Consider the following 22,098-nt stretch of genomic DNA (forward strand, 5'->3'; position numbering starts at 1 on the left):
AGACTGCTCTAAGGTCTCCCTGGAGCCTTCTCTTATCCAAGATGAACAACACCAGCTCTCTCAGTCTGTCTCCAAAAAAGGGGTGCTCCAGCCCTCTGTTCATCTTCATGGCTCTCCTCCAGACTTGCTCCAACATCTTTCTCGTGCTGGGGCCCCCAGAGCTGAATGCAGCAGGTTGGATCTTTTCAGAGTGGAGTAGAGGGACAGAATCCCTGCCCTCACCCTGCTGGTCACACTGCTTTTGGTGCAGCCCAGGACACAGTTGGCTTTCTGGGCTGTGAGAGCACATTGCCAGGTTGTGTTGAGCTTCTCATCCACCAACACTACCAAGTCCTCAGGGCTGCTCTTATTCCATTCTCTGCCCAGCCTGGACTTGTGCTTGGGATTGCCCTGATCCATGTGCAGGACCTTGCACTTGGCCTTGTTGGCCTTTACGAGGTTTACACAGGCCCACCTCTCAAGTCTGTTAAGGTCCCTCTGGATGGCATATTTAGTTTCAGTACTTCTCCCACCAGTATTCCTGTAATCCATCAACTTTGTGTTCAGATCGATTTGGGTCACAGCATTAGTGCACTGTATGTATCTACACAAATTATCTTAGTATCTTCTTTCAACTAAGGAGTTGAATTTTTAAAATTTCACCATAGCATTTATGTTTAATTAGTCACAGATTGTGTAGTATTTCAATCTTGTTTCAGCTGCAGGAAGGATGAAAAAGGTCATTATAATACATGCATCACTGCAAGTTATGACAAAGCAGCACTCTGGAGAATGGCTGTACAGACTGCATCAAACAGGTTTTACTTTCTGCAGCAAGGTCAGAGGCATAGAAAAATTTAAATGGAAACCATCAACATATTATCCCATATCCTACTGAACTCAGTAACAAAATTTCCAGTCTCCTTAGTAGCACCGGAAAGCAGACTTCTGAAAACTGCCTAAAATACTGTAATGTTTTCTAGATATTGCAGGCACCTATGTTGCTTAGAAAATTACCTTTGAAAATTCTGCCTTAAATGAATTCCAACAATTGCACAGCAAGCCTGTGCTAAAGTCTGATATCAAAGGAGGTGGTGAGCCTTAATGAAGCATCTACTTAAATTCAGGTCATGCTTTAGCAGCAAGCACTCTGGTGGATTATTAGAAGAGGATGCTGTTTAATCTCTCTTACCTCCTGGGAAAACCTGGCATTTAAAAAAATGACAGAAGGGGGAAAAAAGTGTTCTCTCCCAAAAAGTCAGTTGTTCTCCTTCTCCATGAGATGTGACATTTTAAGATGTTCTGCCCATCAAATCTGAACATATTCAGTTGAACAAGACAGTTTCTTGCAAACTCTGCAGGCTTTTGGCTTTTAGCTTTACAGGGATTTACATTTGTATTTTAAACCTCTGCTAAGCTTCCTAAAGACAGGATCGGTTTATTATTTCACATTTTGATATTTCTAGATCTGAAACAGAGCTACCTGCCTTGATTTTAAATGAGTCCTCAGAATCTGTTTAGATTTCAAGGACTCCTTTGCTGTTCCAAGGAAGTTGAGGGAACCCAAAATGCCCTTTGCCTCTGATTAGAAGCCAAAATATGCTGGTGTGACAGGTGCTACCAACACAACAGCTCTAGCCTGAAGCTTGAACCTTGAAAACCTTCTCCTCACCATCCTTCAGGTTTATTGAAAACTGATTTAGTTTGGGGCAATCCCATGTTCAGCAGTACTGCACGAACAATGTCCTGATTTGAAGATGCCAGGATGAAAGACTCCTCACCCAACAAACTGGCAAGCAAATCAGCAGATTCTGCATCTTGAGAAGTGAACTGAAACATCCTGTTTCTTTACAGGTTCCAGTTCTACAGGGAACCCACGCCATTTCCAATGCTTGGAAATATGCCTAAGTCCCATAATCCATGGACAAGATGGAATGACTTTTGACTGGTAAAAATTCAGGGTAGCTTTTTTCAGAGGAAGTCTTTTTACAGAATCCAGCTCTGTGGAAAAAAAAAAAAAAGGGTGGGGGAGGTGGGAGATAAATCCTTCTGCTGTCAGCCAGAAAACACATTCATCAGGTCAGGACATGTGCACACATACATAAAATCCAGAATGTACATTCTCCTGTGCTATGTCTGTTCAAGGTAGAACACTGCTTCCAAAATTGTTTAATTGTAGAATTTCTAACATGAGAAAAATAGAGCAGTTGTAATTAAAATAAAAAGTGTACACTCACAAATCTTTAACTATTTCTCAGATAAGATGTCTTAGAACACCTAATACAAGATCCAGTTGTTAAAGACACCATAAAAGTTTGTCTAGCATTCTGGAATCTAACACTCTGGACAACTTTGAAACTGAAAATAAAGGACAAAACACATAAAAATTATCTTTTTCTCATATGATCTTTATCAAAATTATCTTTATCTCATATGAAAGGTTTCTACACAAAGTATACAGGAATAAATTAGATTTAAGTCTATCATGCCCACAAGATGAATATCTAAATCTTATTTGAACAAGTTACTTTCTATCTTTACAAAACTGGGTTGAAAGCCTCTCAAGCCTTCCTATCAAGCACAGAAAATGCCTTTTTGAAGCTAGGCAGACTTCTGTGAGATGAGTCTTATGTACTGTAAATTTGTAGTGTTCTGTACAGGCCGAATACATGTGATTTCAAGAGTTGATTACAAACCATTGTTTGCTTCTGTTGTGTTCTGTGAAATAAAAAACCTCATTCTGTTTAACGTCACGTACAAAGATGATGGATACAGCTCGTTAACCTTCAGAGATCTGACTGTGTGTGTTAGAATTGACAACAAATTGAGTTTTCATATTAATTTTTATTTAATGTGATATGCTGTAGAGTTTTGAATTATGAAGCAAATACATTCTTTTTTGATTTCTGTCTAGGAGATATAAAGGCATGTCTCCATATCACTGAGACAGCAAACAGGTGTGGAATATACATGTGATACTTTTTGGGAACACATGGATTGTATTTTTCTTTTCACAAGTCTTCTCCGAGTGCTAGAACCAAACTCCATTACTAACGTCATAGGAATGCTACTGCTTAATCCAGTAAATACCATGCTGCTTGAACAACTCCTCTTGAATTTTTAAAAAATATTCTTAGAACAGAAGTTGATGCTGCCTCTACAGAAGCATAACTTTTTTTGCATTGTACAAAGCCAACAAAATGTTGGTTCCTTCTAAAACGGATGTATGCTTGCACACTATGGATGAAATGCAACCACGGTCACAGAAATAGCACAGAACTTATTTTATGGATATAAATCATATTTTATTCTCATGTGGCACTTTCACTGACAGGGAAACAGGTGAATTTTATGTTTTAAGGACAATTCTTCACCTTATGGTAATGATGTACATACACCTACTTTAAATATGCAACATTTCTGTCAATCTTCTATTTATAAAGTAAGGCATCTTACAAAAAGAAACAACTTAAATGCTTTTATATAGAAAGAGAAGCATTCTTACATCTCCCCTTTCTTTCCAAACTCTTATCACCACTTTTATTTATACATTAAAATGCTTCTGGTGAATAGCAAGAGAGTGAGGGGCTTTTTCTGCTTGAAACTACAAGAGGCCTCAATGGGAACTGCAGAGCAGAGGTAAGCACTCGGCATTCGATGGCTCAAACAAACGTGTATCTTTATGTGAGACACACAGAAAAAGATGCCAGCAGAGCGCATCAGGCATAAACTCCTAAGTTTGCAAAAGTTCGGGGCTACATCAGAAGCAGTCTCCTGATTATCCCTTAAAAGGAGGCACCTTTTATTGTTCATTCTGTGCACGTGTGCTTCAGGATTTATCATATGCTGTACTCCTAGGCAATTCTATTTAAAAGGCTGTGCAAAAGATGTTTAACCCCGAGAAATCAGTTTGTATTTGCGTGCAGAAACGTAGACGTCCCTAATTATGTATTTAGAACAGTATGTAGTGACAAGAGAAGGAATGGCTTCAAACTGAAAGGAAGTTTTAGATTCAGTATTAGGAAAAAATTCTTTATTGTGAGGGTGGTGAGGCACTGGGACAGTGGATGCCCCATCCCTGGAAGTGCTCAGTGGCAGGTTGGATGGGGCTTGGAGTGACCTTGTCTAGTCAAGTGTCCCTGCCTACCGTGGTGGGGCTGGAACTAGGTATCTTGAAGGTCCCTTCCACTGCAAACTATTCTATGATTTTAAATACAACCTCTATAATGCACACTATAGAGGATATGTAAGTTGACCAGCTGTCAGGAGCAGCCAGGCAAACTTTCAGAGAACTAAACGTAAATCAGTATTTCTCATAGTAGGTTTCTGACGCCGGTTTCTGCTTCAGTGCAGACGACACAGCCTTTTGATACGCACACACGAGCACTTATTTCAAATCAAACTCAAAGGCATTTAGGAAGTAAGTATTAGTACTTTCTAGTTACTGGGGTTTTTACGTAGCCCTTTTTTTAATTTTTTCTGAAGTGACTTAGAAAACCTATATTAAAAGAAAACAAAAACAAAACAAAAAAAACAACAACAACAAAAAAAAAAAAACCAAAACAACCAAAACAAAGCAAAAAAGCGCCAGAAATTCCCCCGCGGCCGAGCATTCACCCACATCCGCAGCACCACTGCAGGCCCAGCCGCCCGGCGGTTCCGCGGCCCCGCAGCAGCGCCTGCGCGGCTCCCCGCCCGCTCTCGCCGTACCCCGAAGCTTCGTGAAGATTCCGGAAGGCTCCGGCCGGCTCTTTCCGCCGCGGGAGCTGCCCCGCCCCCGGTGCTGCTGCTCGGCTTCCTTCCTTCCTTGCCTCCTTCCTTCCGCCGTGCACCGCGGGGTCGGCTCTCCCGGGCGGCGGGGCAGGAGGTGCCGTGGCCATGTCGCTGCTCTGCTACAACCGGGGCTGCGGGCAGCGCTTCGATCCCGAGAGCAACACGGAGGGTGAGAGCGGCGGGCGGGGCCGGGGCGCGGGTGCCTGTGCCGCTGACAGCGCGGGGAGCGGGGGCGGCCCGCGGGGCTCTGCGGGGCGGTGTGAGCCCGTCCCGCCCGGCTGCGCGGCCCTGCGGGGCTGTCACCCAGCCCGCGGGGGGCCCCGGGGACACGCGTGTGGAGCCGGGGCTGGCCCGGCGCTGCTCATCGCTGTCATGTGTGCTAAAGCTTCTTAAGGCCAACGTAGGTTTCTCTGCTGAGGGCCTCTGTGGGTGTTGCATACATCGCAGTTACCAGCGGCTTTTTTTGTTTGTTTTTGTTTTGTTTTGTTTTTATTGTTTGTTGGTTTGGCTTTGTTTTGGTTTTTTTTTTTTTTTAGTCCAAGTGTGTGGACTTGCCGCAGGTATTTAAATGTGTCTGAAGGGCACTCGTGTGTCTACTTTGCTAAGTGCCTTGAGCGCTTGCAGTGCTTCTCTTGTGTGTGCTGGGTATCCTGGTGAAACATCTTTAAAGCTCTGTCATTTTGGTTTTCACAATCCCGCAGAGGCTGCAGAAGAGTGATCTGAGTTTTCAGAAGGCTTGCCCTCACCTCGTTCATGAAGTAACTCTGTTGGTTAAATTTCTAGAAACTCAATTTTTAGTGACCCCCAGGGTTAGAAGTAGTCTAACATGTTCTAGCCTGTGCATTTTGTGTGATTTAGAACCATGTCAATAAAATGTGTTTATTTTTCTGAGCTAAATGCTTTCCAAAGAGGTGGGCAGCATGTTGAGTAGGACTCGCTAACATTAGTAGCAGGAGAAGCAGGCACAGTTGTGGAATGCTTCCATTTAGTGATCTCTTCCACCACAAAAGGCAAAGCAAACAGGGGTATTTATTGTAAAAGAAAAAAAAAATTCTTATTAGGACTTCATGACCTGTACTCGTTATAAAAGTATCGTTTCTTTATGGTTTGTGATCAAGTTGTAGTAAACTAGGTCAGGTTGGCATGGCCATATGCTAACTCTGTGGTGCTTGGGCTAGGGAAAACAATTTTGTATGATGAAATTAGTTTCAGTAAATGACTGAAACATATAGTGGAATCCCTGTGTCCTAGACTAAGCAGTTCTGAAGGTAAATGTAATTATTCACAGATCACTACAGAGAACCAGGTTTTGCATTTGGGTGACCCCTACAAATTTCTACTTTGAGCTTTAATGATAGAAGTAAGGTGATGGCAGTATGTACACAGTAGGATCAGTTTCGCTATGAAATTGACATCAAAAAAGCCCCAAACAAGCAACGACAAAGACCTGAAAAATTGTGGTACTTGTGTCTCCAAAAATTATCTGAGGGTTAGAGAAAATGGCTTTGAAATACTTTGGCTTTCCTGGTGAACGAAAGTTATTAACAGCAGTGGAGAGGTAACTTGTTTTGGGTTGTTTTTTCTCAGTGACAAATGTAGGATAGCAACCAAAGTCTGGAATCTGATCTCATACAAATCAGAAGTAGAATATGCCTTTATCTGCTTGTATCCTAATTTTCCAGTTTCCCCCACTTAGTGTGTGATGGGATCCTTCTTCTTGTCAGACAAGAGCTGTTGGACTCAGTATGAGTGCAGACAAGCTGATGTTCTGCTGTCCTCTAGCAGGGAGAATGCTCAGACTGCTCAGTGGACAAATCCCTCTGGCTCTGTTGAGCCATTGCAGAGCTCCTTGTGCTGGTATCTTCCCTCGTGGAGCACGCAGGGCGCTCAGGAGGCAGCAGCCAAGCGGGCTGTCATTCGCTCCATGATGTACCTGCTGCAGAGCAGGCTCCAGGGAGCAAGGAAAAAGGACTGCCCTTGGCCAGATGGACGACCAGACCCTTCTCTGTGTCTGCCTTGTGAGCTGGAGCATAGCCACCGCTGACTTAATTGATTATGAGATGGTTCTGGTCTCTAAAACAGTTGCAGTTATTAACAGCACCTCTCTACTGATGAATGCTTATGAAGAATTAGAAATATTCATTTAAGTCTTCTGAGTCAGAAATAATCTTTGCTACAAACAGAGTTTATTTTTGCTCTCATGATGCTTCTAATGACATAATTTTATACTTTTGGAAAAAAATAACCTCTACTTATATTTTTATTAATTTAACAGTGAAGTCCTGGTCTCTATGCAAAATTACCATTTTTTTTCTTTTTAATTTTGCTGTGAGGTTTACCAGTATTAGCTTTTCATTCTGAAACTGAAGAAATTGATAGAGGTTTATGTCTATATTTGTAAGTCTTGCTGAAGGACCAATGTCCCAAAATATGCACCTTTTGAGTTAAGGTGGGAACTGATGTCCCTCAGACTGTATTAGTGTATTAGACTTAGGCACTGAATATAAAATCAAAGCAAGTCGTACAAAACAAGATTTCTCTAAAAATCTACATGTTTATAAAAAAGAAGAAAACAACCACATTTGAGTTGGGGTTTTGCCTATTAAATATCTGTAGGCAGATTGCTAATAAAGTTATTTATCACTTTTTTCTTTTGCTTCCTGTTATGTGTTTGTGTCACTTTTAATTTTAAGTGTTTATTTTAAAGGCTAGAAGATAGTGTTTAGAATCAGATCAGTAAAATACTACCCATGCAGTAATGTCAGTGAGATGTTATATAATCAGAGCAATTCTATTATGTGTGAAAGGAATACAAGTAAAAAAGGACCAGCTGTGTAATGTTGATAAACGTCTATGAATATAAAGACTTTAATTAATGGAGGTTGTGTTTCAGTGTAGTGTTTGTACAGAATTAATTAGTGATAAATAGTATTGACTTGTAAAAATTATGCATGTGGAAGACTAACCTTTGGGTTCAAGTCCTTAGGTGGCCTAGGATACTACAGATACTGAAAAAAAAAACCAAGCTAATTATGCTTAAAATTGTGAACTCGTTATTTGCATTAAGAGAATTTTTTAACAGAATGCTTCTCAATAGAAAGCTCTGATCAGGTGCAAATAGATGTATTTGAAGCAGTAAACCAGTACTTTCTGTCTGTCAGGTTCAGCCTTAGGGTCACTGTTTTACTTCTGCAAAATTACCAGTAAGGCCTGATTATTGATGGAGGCCAGGGATGGTCCATAGAAAGTTTACTTGCTCCACGTGGAAGTAGTAGTTTGTCTTAGATACCTTCTTTCTAGTTTGTGTTGTGTAATACTTAAGAAGAAAAAAGTCCTGATTATTTATGTTTAATATGTGCACTCACAGAGCTTTTTCTGTGGAGTCTGGATTTTTCTGAGTAATGATGTGCACTCGGGAAGTGGGGCAGCTCATGGCATACATGAATGGCAAATGTGACATTTTTGCTGGGTTTGTAATCATATGAATAAAGATTCTTGGTATGCCTCAATATTAATAATAATTATTGTCTTCTAGATTCATGCACATACCATCCAGGTGTGCCTGTCTTTCATGATGCTCTCAAAGTAAGTATGCAACTGTCCTTTTAAGTATTATCTTTCTGTTTTTTCATATGCGTAAAATAGTGTGCTGCTTTTTCTTTTTAATTCCAGATCTTTCAGTATTCAGAAACTGATGTTTAGCCTATCATGAGCAACCCCATAAAATTAGAAAAGCACAGTTACTCATTCCTGAAGAAGAAATTTAAAACTCTGCTCATATGGTCTAAATGCCATGCAAGTCTAGATGACTTATTTCCTGTTGGTTGGCTGACTTTAGGTCTCTCAGCAGTTTAATTAGGTCCTCTAAATAGGACTGTGGAGCTGTTGAGAGGTTTTCATACTCTTTCAGTTAATTAACCTGCTTGGAATTCAGAGCAGCTGCTTGTGGTCTAATGTGGCCAGGGCACTAATGTGTATGTGACATTTGTCTGCTGTAAAGAACAGTCACGTTCATTTAATCAGCCAAATGAGTATGTTGGTTAAATTGGGACTGGTCACCCATGCCTCTTATGCAGCTGTCCAGGATTCTTGGGCTCCATCTTCAATGATGAATTAAATATACCTGTGACTGGTCTCCAGTGCTTAGGCCAACTGCACAGCCCATGCTTGGTTTTGTGCTAAACTGTTTTATTACTTCAGGATCTCCTGGATGCCTACAAAGTGCTTACAGGGAATCCATTGAGATACAACTGCCAAAACAGTACTGGAAATCATTCTAATAATTTGATTGTGTGTGGTCAGAAATCTGGTGTCCAAAGATGGAGCCTGGCACTTTCTACTCTATTAGTATAGATGTAGCCTGAGTGACTTCTCTTAGAACACCAAACTGCTGTTTAGCTGAGCTTTAAGGGGGGTGAGTGGTTTTTTTCCTTGATACTAAGGAGCTGCTTCTACTCAAAGTGCATCTCATCCCAGCAATGTGATGTCTTTTGGCCTTGTGAAAGCTTCTGCATTTGTGCTGGGCGGTGTGTTTGCTGTGAGCTGTTGCTTATATTGCAGTACCTGACTCTGGAGTCGGCCATCGTGTGCCACTGGCAAATTGGGACAAATACTCTTAGATCAAATACTGTACAGTTGCTTAGACTATAGCAATTTGTTTTGTACAAAATTATAGTTGTACTCATAGCACAGTACAAAAATCTTCTACATAATTATAAAGAGAGAAATTATACAGTTAGCTCAAAAACTTACATTTACTCCCTCTTTCTCTTATGTATGCACTGTTTATAAACAGGTACTGCTTTCCCGCTTGTCCTTCTCCAATCTCTTGGCCTAATTAAAAATTTATCATAATTGCATATGAGCAGTTTTCTTCCTGCTATGAGTTCTAGATAATCTGGGTGGGCAGGGTGAATTTGTCTCCTCAATCGTGGAAATGGTTAATATTTTGAGGGTATTTTAGAACCACCTACCTAAAACCCATTGTGTTGCACCACTTAAGCTTTCAAAGCTGTGGTGCATTAGTCAAGCTGTTGCCTCTAATAAGATTCTTTGAGATCTAAGATACATTATTCACAGTGGCAAGGCAATTTGCTCTAAAATTAAGTTTCTGGTTTATATAGTAAAAAGTGCTCTTGATTGATGTAGTTGGATAGCTGTGCAATGCACATATCCAGCTGTGTTGGTGGGAAATAAGCAATCGGAAGATTTGAGTGGTGCTCGAGAAAAGAAAAAAAAAATCTCTATCATTTTTGGAAGAGGGCCTGTATGTTGGAGCACAGGTGAGCCTGGTCTCAGGTGTAGTATTTGTTTGTTTTGCTTACATGTTACTTTATGAGACAAAGTAACATTCCTATTTACTGTTGTACAGAGTTGGCACCTGACTTGTCATGCAAGTATTGCCTCACATTTACTGAACTTTTCTGATTAAGGCAGTACAAGCAAGCTAGAAGAGTTTTGTGGCTTTTAAAAATGCAGATGGTAATAATATCCACAATAAGGAAGAAAACATTTGCTGATCTTGATGTGCCACATCTTTTAAAGGAATATAATTAATATTCTGCTGTTGTCAAATCTGGTAGTCATTGCTGTGTTGTTTTTATTCCAAAATGCTTATAGGGTTGGTCATGTTGTAAGAGGAGAACAACAGACTTTTCTGACTTCTTAAGCATTGTGGTATGTACTCATGATTATTTACAATTTTTATACTTATCAAATGATAGTGATTAATATTAAATGGTATGTATACTTATATATTTTAAATTTGCCTAGTTCTGTTGAAACAGTCTTAATTCTTACGTGCTCTATTTTTCTTCATATAATGCTGAAGTCAAGTCTCATTTTCAAGCTTTAATGATTAAAATTATCTAAATAGGTTTTGATAGAACTACTTGCTAATAAAGAAGGAAAGTCAACATTTATTGCTGCTTTGCTTGACTGCAGAAAGTATGCATTTTTCTTTTAACTTACATCCAAGTTAGGAGATTTTCCACTTTAGCAGTAGGATTTCCTTTGCAACCAGTGTTTAGAGTGGGCTAAAGGAGAAGATGGAGTTGAAGAAATGAGTCAAGAAAACTTGTTGCAGTTTCTGTTAATTTTTAATGCACACAAAGTACACTGCACATATCTATATATATCTATGAACATATGCTTTCCACAATAGGGCTGTACAAAGGGTCTCCATAACAGCGAGAAACCTCCTGAGCCTGTTAAACCAGAAGTCAAAACTACCTCTGAACGAAAGGAGCTAGCTGAACTGAAACCCAGATTTCAAGAACACATAATTCAGGCACCAAAACCATTGGAAACAATTAAAAGGCCAAGGTATGGTACATGAAACTGAAGTTTTTCCAAATTTGTAGTCAGTTCGCCAAGTTAAAGCTTGTTTGGTTATTCAATGTTGCACATTTCATACAATGTAGAAGACCTTAGTTTTGGTAGCAGTGATGATGTTTTCTTAAGCTTCAAAATAAGAGAAAAGAATCCTGGTTATGACAAGGAAGTACTGGATCTCTCAGCACTGAGATCCACAAGAAGTAAAAATTTAGGTTTATAACCTCATAGCTTAAAATGCCACTAGTAACTGTGTTTAGTGGTTTAAACTAATAAAAATAATCCTGGGGTGCTTGTATTTAGATTATTTTGTATCTCTGATTTTTTTTTATTTTTGTAGAGTATTTAGGATTTCCAGTTGAAAGCCAAGACTGCCTTCTAAGTTTCTAGTCTCTTTTTTCATAAACAATAAGGATTAGTGTTTACAGATGTAGTTTGTTTGCTGAAGGGAGGTTTGAAAGGAAGAGCTTTGTAGGAAGATTACAAGTTACTACTTTGTCTTCTATAAATTGTTTTTCATGGAATTGACACTAATGCATGGACTTTTTTAGCCCAGATGAGCCAATGACAAATTTGCAGCTGAAAGTGTCAGCTTCCTTGAAACAAGCTCTCGATAAACTGAAATTGTCATCAGAAAACGAAGGGAAAAAAGGTAAGGAAACAGGGAGATTAGGTAGGTGTGTGATTCTAGTTGTCACACAAATAAATGAAATGGTGATCTTGTAATTTCTGAAGTGATAGTTTCATGTAATTATGTTCTTAATCTGGGAATTACCTTCCAGTCCAGGGAATCTCGATTGCAGTTAAAATGTGGTTAACATGGAGACTTAGTTGTCAGGAGCAGTACATTGTCCTTAACATTATTTGAACTGTGTTTTTTCTAAGATTTCCTGGTTAGAATGGATGTAATGGGAACATCCATTTCTGAATATGTGACTGACAGAGTTACCAAGAAATGAACTTTACTCCCTATTGCTGCAGACACAGTATCATATAAAACCTTCATAAACTGGTGAAATCCCTCTGAAGACTAGTTGGTTCTCCCTCATCTGTTTTTCCTCTTTTTTCCTCCCACATTTTATTTGGAATTAGGTTCCAGAACTACATTGCTCCTGCAGAAACTTTATAATTTCAACCTACGGTTTGGCTATTTTATGCTCTTTTGTTCTTGTGCCAAACTAATTTAGCTATTCTTTCTCCATGGTACCCAGATTATTTCCTTGTGTGTATTTATAGACAGCAGTTGAAGCCTTTTACATTCTTAGTTTTACAAAACTGAACAAGGTGAACAATTGTTCTCTTCCCTTGTGATTGTAATGATTGTCTTTATCTTTTTTTTATTTACCTCACTTAAAATGTGTAAAGATACAGAGCCTAGAATTTGATGCTTAGGTAATACAGTGTTGAGAATGTTTCTTTGTACCTCTCTGGCAGATTTCAATGCCAGACAGAAAATAGAAGCTTGAAGAGGGAGGTTTTTCTAATCTCCTCCTTGGCTCATTTTTATTCTTAATAAAAGCAAAGTGTTCAGTAGGTTACACAATTCATTTTCTATTTTCTGTAATATTCTGTTTACAGAGGAAGATAGTGATGAAATCAAGATTGGGACGGTATGTAAAAATGCAGGCTGTTCAAAAGTAAGTAGTTCAGTTGTACTCTAAATCCAGCTGCTCAGCTATTAAGTGAGTTTTTAACAGCAGTTTTTGTGTGCTACAAGTAGATTTGGAAAAGGCACAAAGTCCATTGGATTTAACAAATGCACATTTGATAAGATGCTTTAGAATGGACAAATGTGAGTTGTTTGCAGAAACTCTTAAGATTGTTTTTTTTAAACCTGTCATGAACTTCTAATTAGTAAGCTTGTCAAATCCATGCTACTTACATGTTTCAACTTAAAATATTAAATATAAAATTGGTGAGAGGTGGCTTACTGATAACACTTGAGTTGGTCTTGATAATCTGTATATAGATCAGAAGCATCTACTGATCTTATCAGTTAATGCTTCCCGAATGAAGAATTAAAAAGTCAGTGTTTTAACACTTCCAGCACCAAAATGAGTCATTATATTACATAGTCATTGTAAGTGAAAGTTACACTGACACCCTTGCGTTGTGCAAAATGGGACATTAGGATTTAAATAGCTATTTTACCTGACAGATTTTGCATTACCTATCAAAGCTCTGGTGGGAGGAGAACTTTGGCAGTCTTTGTGTTGGGAAGAATTGATCTGATATTCAGTGGCTAAGTTGTGTATTGTTTATTTTACTTTCTTTTGAGAATTCATGTGTTTCATGAGTGATAAATTTAATTTATTTTCAAGGTAAGTTATTGTTTCCTCTGAATGCTCAGAGTATTTTAAACACGGATGTCTCTGAGGATCTAAAGTGACCTTTATAATCACAGATGGTGTCACCATTGATGTGTGCCATTGAACTAACACGAAGTACAGCTTCTTAGCAGTGGCTTTGTTCTGTGAATGAAGGTTGAATGGTTACTTGGAGAAGCTAGGACAAGCCATTAGATCTAGATTATTTACCCAAAAGCTTTGTCATACTTTGGTCAGTATTTCTGGTTTGTGTTGTGGTTTTTTTTTGTTTTTTCCTTGCTCCAAATCCTGTAACAGTAATATACTTTAAATGCTTTGTCCCACCAGACATACGAAGGACCACACAGCACAGAAGAAGTATGTATATACCATTCTGGTGTACCTATATTCCATGAAGGGTTAGTATTCAGCTAACTTCCATTTTTGTACCTATATTCTGTGAAGGGTTAGTATTTAGTTACCTTCAGGGTTTTTTTGACTAATCTGTTGTGTGTTCATGCTTTCTTTGTAGATATTACCTTGATTTATTCTGTATTCCCTCTTCAGACAAAAATGGCAATGCTTGAAGAGGGTATACAAAAGCAAAAGTAATGTTGCATAAAGGAAAGACCTTAAATGTTCACCGTAAATAGTGTCCTAAACATTGTTTGTTAATTACTTTGCAAACTTTCAAGGATGAAGTACTGGAGCTGTTGTAAAAGAAAAACTTCTGACTTCAATACATTTTTAGCTCAAGAAGGCTGCACAAGAGGAACACACGTATGGACTAAAAAGGATGCAGTAAGTAGCATTAAGATTGCATTCTGTAATTGGCCACTCTCAGTTTTGAATACTGAAATGCAGTTTGTAGCTTGATTGACTTATTACTGTAGCTAAGCTATTACAGATTACTACTTCTGACATAATGTGGAGGATACTGTGCACAGCAGGAAAACTGAGAAATGGAGTGTGAGGTAGTCTGCGGTCCAGGTATACTTGATTCTTTAAGAATATTATAGAATATAATAATGGAACAAAACACTTGAAAAACATTATGTGGTGACAGGATGGATACAGGTGAACACAAAGTTCTTGTTATGAGTATATTGTCTGTTGCTGAGGCAAAATGGGTTTGACATTGCAAACATCAGGGATAAAAAGTGTAGTTATTCTAGAGCAATTCACAAATCCTTTACTTCCTTTAAATCTTATAATTGCTGCTTGCTTTGAAGATTTATATTTTTGTTCAAGAATTATTTGCAAGTGCAGAAAGTAGGGATTAAAAAACAGCTGAAGTTGTGAGCCTAAAGCAGGAGACTGTAGAAAAAGAGAGTAAAGAATTTACCCACATTTAAAGAAACTATGTGTATATTAACTGTATGTGTATTGAGATAATGGGCTTCTGTCCGACAAGGGGTTTTTTACTTTAGCTTTATGTTTTTCTTTTGAGGGCTTTTTTCATAGTTTATTTTTTCTGCATCAGAGAACAGAGGGTAACAAATGTTTTTGCAGGAATATGAAGCATTCTTTGAGTCATAACACTGTTTTTCTTCATTCAGTTCCTTTCTATAAACTGTTGGCTAACTGTAGTCTTGGAAAGGAAGTTGATCCACCAAGTAACACTTTTTCTGTTGTAGTTTGTTTAAGGGGCAGATACTGAAATACTTAGTAAGAAGAGTTGCAAGTGGAGTCTCCTGTGAAGATGAAATACAGTCCTTTATTAGCTATGCCATTTGGCTATTAGAAATAGTTTATGCTGTTAATCTTGTACCTTTTTTCTGTACCTTTTTCCTTATATAGGGTAAGAAAGTAGTTCCATGCAGGCATGATTGGCACCAGACTGGAGGAGAAGTGACTATTTCTGTGTATGCTAAAAACTCTGTCCCTGATCTGAGCTACGTAGAAGCTAATAGCACAATGGTGAGGCTCTACCTTAAGATCAGCAACTTGAACTTAGGAAAATCTGCTCAGCTTTATTTACAAGGCGGAGATAGCATAAGACTCTTTTTTGAGTAACTGCTTTTTCTTGGCATTTGCATTTGTTCAAGTACGTATATCTTTTTTTCTCCCTTCTGTTTGGACATCGGCACTTTAATGTGTGGGTTTTTTAAAATCCTCAATACAGTATGCCAAAAAAAAAAACAACTTTAATTTGACTTCCATAATTAAAACCCAAGCGTGATGGATTTGCATCACCGTATGTGTGAATAATTATAGATTCATCATTTAATTGTATTTGACTTAATTGAATTTAATACCATTCTTCATTGTGTGCTGTTTCACAGCTACTAATATTACACAGGTGTTAAAATGCTTCTCTGATTTCTTAATCTAAACTGATAAGCTACCAGTGGCCATTGTTGACTGCAACTCAGTCAGAATCTGTTAAAATAGATACTCACTTCTGTTTCTGAGGGACATTTTCATTACTTTGGTCATTGTAGGATCCTAGCCCTTACATGGTGTATTTTGCTTAAACATGCTTGAGGTGTCAAATGTTTTATTAACGTGATAAAATTTTCTAATCTTCTGTTGTTTTTCCTGTTAAGATAAATATCCATATTGTATTTGAAGGAGAAAAGGAGTTTCATCGCAGTGTTAAGTTATGGGGAGTAAGTATAAATTTTTTTTTCTATTAAAAAGAAACAAAAAATCAAACAAAAAACCCCAGAAGGAAAACAGAACATAAGCCTTTAGCCTCCTCTCTTTCAAAATGGTTTGGTTTTCCTCATTACTCTGTTTATTGAAATAATTTCAGTTGCATGACATTGAGTAGTTACATTTAAATCCAAATATAATGCCCCAGGAGATCCAGTGTGACATCATAATGGATGCTGCTTTGCACAGAAGGTGACCTTCCAAGGTCCTTTCTGGTCCCAACACCATGGTAGTGGTGTTGCAGAAAACTCATGCTTATGTATGTTAGCCAATGTATATGTTAGATATGCATAGGCACATATTTATGCCATAAGCATTCCATAGCTTGGGAATGGGAAAGAGCTGACTTCTCAAGATACCAGAGGGATCTTCATCTACATAAACATCTACTGAAATTTAGTGATGGGGTACTCCCTAACTTGATTCCCAAATATCTGTCAGTCTGTTGAATTGAAGCTTGAAATACCTTTTCTGTTGCAGGTGATCGATGTAAAGAGGAGTTACGTGAACATGACTGCTACAAAGATTGAGCTCACTATGAGAAAAGCAGAGCCCCTTCTATGGGCAAGTCTGGAATTACCAGTATCCAACACACAACCAAAACAGGAAGGTTCAGATCAATAACGATTCCAAGAGACAAGTTATTTCCCATGATGAAGTGGTGACTTGCTACTGTAATCAAATATTTAACTTTTGTATAGATTTCTTTTTTTTTTTTAATGCTAGCTAGATCATCTGTTCCCTTCTAGAAAGAAATTTGACGCACAGTAAATGGGGGTGTAAACTTAAAAGGGTAACAGTTATTTCTGCTCTTGCTCCCATGGGTATGTTTATGCTAGATGCAGTGTCTCCATGGGAATTTGGAGTAAAACAGCTATTGCCCTTTGCTTGCAACCTTCCCTGCCATGCACTGACTATCCCAGTAGATGTGCTCTCTGTTCACAGTGGGTGTCTTTGTTTTTCAGCTGTTCTGTTTAGACTGGATGCATTCAGTAGCCCGTGTTAAATCCAACACTGTTAGGAAGCATACGGTAATGCAGATACAAAAATCAGAGTTTGAACTGATTAGCATGCAATTCCACATCTAGAGTAAAAGGTTACATAAACAGAAATATGAAGTTGTACTCTCATAGACTTCCATGTTCTGAAACGAAGGATTGTTTCAATACCTGTTGGCTATGGAGGGATGAAATAAATGGTATTATTCCAAGGATTTTAGTATTTGCTGACTCCTGCTGTCTTTCATGTATCAAAGCAGATCAGGTTAAAATTTTAAAAATTGGCAAGAAGGGATTTTTTTTTTTTAACTCCTTTACTTTTGCTATTTGAATAGTTAAATAAAAAAGCAAATGGACAGTGAAATGGCTGGATAACTTAGCATTTCAGCTGTGAAGAGTATGTAAACAGCAAACTATTATAAAATTGCCAAAGTATATATTTGACAGCCTTTAGAATGTATATTCTATCCTATTCTACAACACTGAAAATCTCAAGACTCTTCTCAAAGTAGGTGGATATGTGTAGTAGGAGAAGCCAGGACACACTGTAGGTGTCTTGGTAAAATAATTTCCACATAGATGTGTATATCTTTTGACTCTGAGGATGGTAATGTAAGAACTGCATTTATGTACAGGACAAATCTTAGGAGAAACAACATGCTTTAAAATGTCTGTCTCAAATTGTAATTATACCTTTGAATCAAAATACTTAAAAAAATACTGTATCTCTTGAGGTAATTAGAAATCAAGACCTTAGTTTTGTTTTCAGTTCATCAGTAAAGATATGTGACTGAAAGCAGGATAGTTGTAAAGATGAGATTTTTTTTTTTTTTTATCCAAGCAGCAACACGTGCAGTAATGTTGCTTTTTCTTTCTGCTTGGAATAGTTCCTTAATTTTGGCTTGCAGCTGAAATTAAAATGTTTTCCAATAAAAGTTACACAAAATGCACACTGTTATTAGTTGTGCCTAATCCTGTATATGTAAAGAAGAGGTCTTGTGGACTGTGAAAAAGATGGATGCTCACCTACTAGCCTTGGCGAACCTGGAATAGTGCCAAGAAAAACACAGGGTGTTGTAAAGGCATTCTGAAGTGAAATACAGATTTCTAAGAATCTTGCTGTTTTCCAATGGGTATAATTTGACTTGAGCTCAGACTTCTGTCTCTAACAGTACTTGAAGTCCTACTTCATGCTTAAAGTAGTAGGAAATACATTACCAAAGAAACCATCCCTGATCACCAAGAAAGTAACACCGGTGTGATACAAATGTAACATGTATGTATATATACACACATACATAAAATTTGTTTTGGTGCTTCTCTGCCTTCTTTTCAAGATCCATTTTCCTCGATCACTTAGTTTGAGCATGGTTGCTTACTCCCTTGGGCCCTTTTTAAAAATTCCAGCTCTAAGATCTGCTGAATAGATTGTATTAACCTCTAATAATGCCTTTTTTTTTTCCTTTTTAATTGAAAATGTCAGGTACTGCAGAGTGATAGGGTACAAGTTTATAAAATGTGTGCCTGCCAAGCAGTCCTCTGAAAATTGAACAGATGTTTTCTGATGTGTTCTGAACCAACAAGTGGGGCACTTACTAGTATGACACTGAGAACATCAGTGGATGAAAAATTCTAGATAGCTGTAGCTGCTAGCATGCCATCTGTGTTTGTGTGTGCAGAACTCTGAACCTGGACAGCAAAATTAGTAGTGCTTAAATGCCAGAATAAAGTTCAAGCAAGTTCAAATGTGTCTATCCATATGGATATATAAATATCCTAAATATGTTAAAAAATGTGGAAAACATAATTTTCACTTAATTTGCATCCTCACATGCAGTAGGTTTACATAATGTAAAACCCATTTTAAAGAACTACGTGGAAAATGGAATTCCTTGGGAAAACAGAATTTCTGTTTTGAAATGAGTCATATTCTGCCTTAGTACCCTAAACGGAGAGAAATGTGGATGAATGGACCATCTGCTGTGACTCCTGCAGGCTTTGGGATCCTGTAACTACTTGTTACACCCTTCCAAACTACATTCTGCTGGTAGTTGAGTCACCTTGGCCATAAGTGGAGGGAGAAAACTCCTTTAAACATGGTCCCAAATTCTGGTTTTGCTTTTTATTCATTCCTTCTGCTCTTCTCCTGTTGTTTATACTTTCAGCACAAAACTAAAGATACTTCAGATGTTCTGTTATGACTCTCCTTACCAGTGGCAATAAAACCACATCTAAAACTTACCTTGTTTAAAAAAGCAAGCAAACAAATTAAAGAACCCATAAAACCCCCACCAGCTTTGGTGAGGCAAGAAGGTATTGATTTTACAATAATAGCATAGTTTCTATGGCCTGGGATCCTTTTCAAAATAGAAAGATAAACCTTCACATGGCCTAGACTGCCATAAACTGTCTGTTTAACTGCAGCAATTCTTAGCAGTTTTTTATAACCATATGTCTGCCTCTGTCCTGAAGCTGCAAGATCTGTATCACCAGTGAATTTGTGTGTTTTGAGCAGTTGCTCACAACAGGCTTCAACATACCAAGGAAAATGGTGATCCTGGTATTTCATGCAATGGCATCTTGACATGCATGGTGGTAGCAGACACTTTGATGGAATATTGGCTTGGCTGTAACTTTTATTAGTAAGTGTGGAGAGAAGGCGAGGCCAGCTGTAGTGTACTAATCATACTTTCCCAAAAGCAAGATTTGTCAAGTAAGCAAAGTGATTTTTGATCACAGTCTTTCACCTGTCTAATATGACACTAAATTGCAAACCAGTATGAACAGGAGTACTTGGTGTTGAATTTATCCTTTTTTCATGTTTTCAAAAGTTGTGCTGTATTTATCAAATTGATTAGGTTGATACAGTCTAGCTATATTTTTATAAGTGTTTAAGAGCTGTAGTGTGTTTCAGTATGGGTTTATGTGTTACACGTGTAGACAAGCATGTTACACAAGTCAGAACTGACTGTCCAGGTGCATATAAAACTTTACCTTCATAATCCCTTTATAATATGGAAAATTGCATGAGTATACAAGTTTATGACAGGAATCTTAATCTTTTTCCTCCTGTATAAGCCCATTTTCCTACCTAACATAACACATTTTGTACCCCTAACATTACATCCTAGGTAACAAGTGATAGGATGAGAGGAAACGGCCTCAAGTTGTGCCAGGGGAGGTTTAGATTGGATATTAGGAAAAATGCTTTTCATGGAAAGGGTTGTCAGGCATTAGAACAGGCTGCCCAGGGAAGCAGTGCAGTCTGCACATCCTTGGATGTGTTCAAAAAACATGGATATAGCACTTAAGGACATGGTTTAATGAACATATAGTGGTGGTGCTGCCTTGGTGGTTGTGATCTTAGAGGTTTTTCCAGTCTTAACAATTCTGCGATCTTGTATCTGTAACAACATTTCTTGGAGGAATTGGAATTTATGTTAAATGTTAATACACTTAAGCACAGGGCTGTTCAGCTACTCTGACTCTTAGGTCATACATGGCACTGATACAACCTGACAAAAAAATCTTCCATTGGATGGTATTCTGGATCATGTACATTATCAAGTCACCATTTCAGTAGTTTAGGAATTAGTTTTACTAGGAACTTTGCCTTGGAAAAAAAAATCTAGCTATTCTACATAATGATGCATTTTTGGCTTGCATTCTCTAAACATGGCATGAGTATTGATTAAATACTTTACCTGTTAATCATTATTCTTTCAGAATTTGCTACAAATTTTTTTTTTTACCTCTGTCCAGGAAGGAGATCCTTTTTAAAGTAATGAATTATGTGTCTGGAACACTGTTTTAGGGCGGTAATAATTTTGCCATGATAAGAGTCTTGAATTACAGTTGAAGAGGAGATGACTTTTTGCATGGCTGTTTGATTCTGCACATTCATAAAACTTACATGCAGAAATTAATCTCATGTCTTCATGCTCTAGTTTTTTTCTAAATGTATTCAATAAAATTCTTATTACATGCTGGTTGCATTTGGGGTTGGTTTTTGACTTCTTTTGTTATGGATGAGAACTTCCCTGTCGGTTTGCAACATGGTTGTTGAAATAAAATGTAAGTGGACATTTTCCACATGTGAGTTTATATAGGAGGGAAACTGCATCGCCAAGGGGTTTTTCCCCATGTGTATGTCCTTTCTTTGCCTGTTGCTTTCTAATGCTACAGCCCAGTCAGGATATGTGAGTTTTGCAGAAATCCGAGTGTGGTTACTGAGATGCGGGCCTCTCTCATTCACAGAAATAGTTCAGTCCAAGAATTTTGAGCTGTCACAAACTTAATGGAAGTGGAATTATTCCAGATACAGCAGCTGTTTCTAAAGTTGCTGAAGATATTGTTGCTCGGATAAAAAAAAGATACTTTTCAAAACCTCTGGCATTCACTCAGTGTAGAAAAAGGGTTCACCTCTTGAAGCCTGTTATCTTCTATGGTAATAAATACTTGCTGTTTTCCCAAAGTTGGGTGGATGTTTTAACTAGAGGTAACCAAGGTACTGTCACAGATACTACCAACTAATCCACAGGTTACTGTGTTAAATGAGTGTTAAGCAAAAAAGGAAGCATCCTTTTGAATAAAATACTGTTGTTACCTACTGGAAACAAGTATTTGGAAAATTAGTTACTTGTTAAATTTTAATGAAAGCTGCATTGCAACAAAATTCATTTAAAGCTACCTGAAGGCAGAGCTGTTACCTTACAATGATCTATTAAATACTTTCAGTCCAGTAACCTTGTTCTCTGAAATGTGATTTAAACCTATGATAAATATTGATACTGCAATATTATTGCTGAATTCCATGCTTGGGAGAAAACTAACCTAATGTGCCCAGTGTGCTTAACTTAATTTGTTCCTCCTTAATGGGAAATTGTGTATAAGGAGGCAGAGTTGTGCTTCTGTACCCCAGGGGACTTAATTTTAGAGGTTTTTTAAGGGAATGCCTTGTAATCAGGTTATATCATTATATGCATAAAACCCCAAATTTTAAGTGTTCTGCCTATAGTGAAAGCAGTTAAGATTTGGAGTGTCTACTCATG

General features: G+C 38.0%; 1 protein-coding gene and 1 long non-coding RNA gene across 2 annotated transcripts in view; one reads left to right on the plus strand and one right to left on the minus strand.

The window, feature by feature from the left end:
* The window catches only part of LOC121662649, a 787,841-nt gene that overhangs the window by 148,461 nt on the left and 617,282 nt on the right, over positions 1 to 22,098 (minus strand). The window lies entirely within an intron of this gene.
* On the plus strand, positions 4,839 to 21,042 carry CHORDC1 (cysteine and histidine rich domain containing 1). Its single transcript, XM_042024031.1, has 11 exons — positions 4,839 to 4,921; positions 8,288 to 8,337; positions 10,372 to 10,428; positions 10,916 to 11,076; positions 11,637 to 11,737; positions 12,664 to 12,722; positions 13,740 to 13,810; positions 14,087 to 14,192; positions 15,192 to 15,311; positions 15,941 to 16,003; positions 16,530 to 21,042. The coding sequence occupies exons 1-11, from the start codon at positions 4,858 to 4,860 to the stop codon at positions 16,671 to 16,673; spliced, it is 996 nt and encodes a 331-aa protein (XP_041879965.1). The 5' UTR covers positions 4,839 to 4,857; the 3' UTR covers positions 16,674 to 21,042.

The sequence above is a fragment of the Corvus kubaryi genome, unplaced genomic scaffold (genome assembly GCF_017639235.1).
Source record: "Corvus kubaryi isolate FWS band 111438036 unplaced genomic scaffold, C.kubaryi_AGA036_p1.0 37260, whole genome shotgun sequence".
Lineage (NCBI taxonomy): Eukaryota > Metazoa > Chordata > Aves > Passeriformes > Corvidae > Corvus > Corvus kubaryi.

Excerpts from the sequence above, each read along its gene's own strand:
- CHORDC1 (XM_042024031.1), top strand. The coding sequence starts at position 4,858 with ATGTCGCTGCTCTGCTACAACCGGGGCTGCGGGCAGCGCTTCGATCCC. Across the intron at positions 10,429-10,915 it reads CTGACTTCTTAAGCATTGTG|GGCTGTACAAAGGGTCTCCA; the intron begins GTATGTACTCAT and ends TTTCCACAATAG. Across the intron at positions 16,004-16,529 it reads GCAGTGTTAAGTTATGGGGA|GTGATCGATGTAAAGAGGAG; the intron begins GTAAGTATAAAT and ends TTTCTGTTGCAG.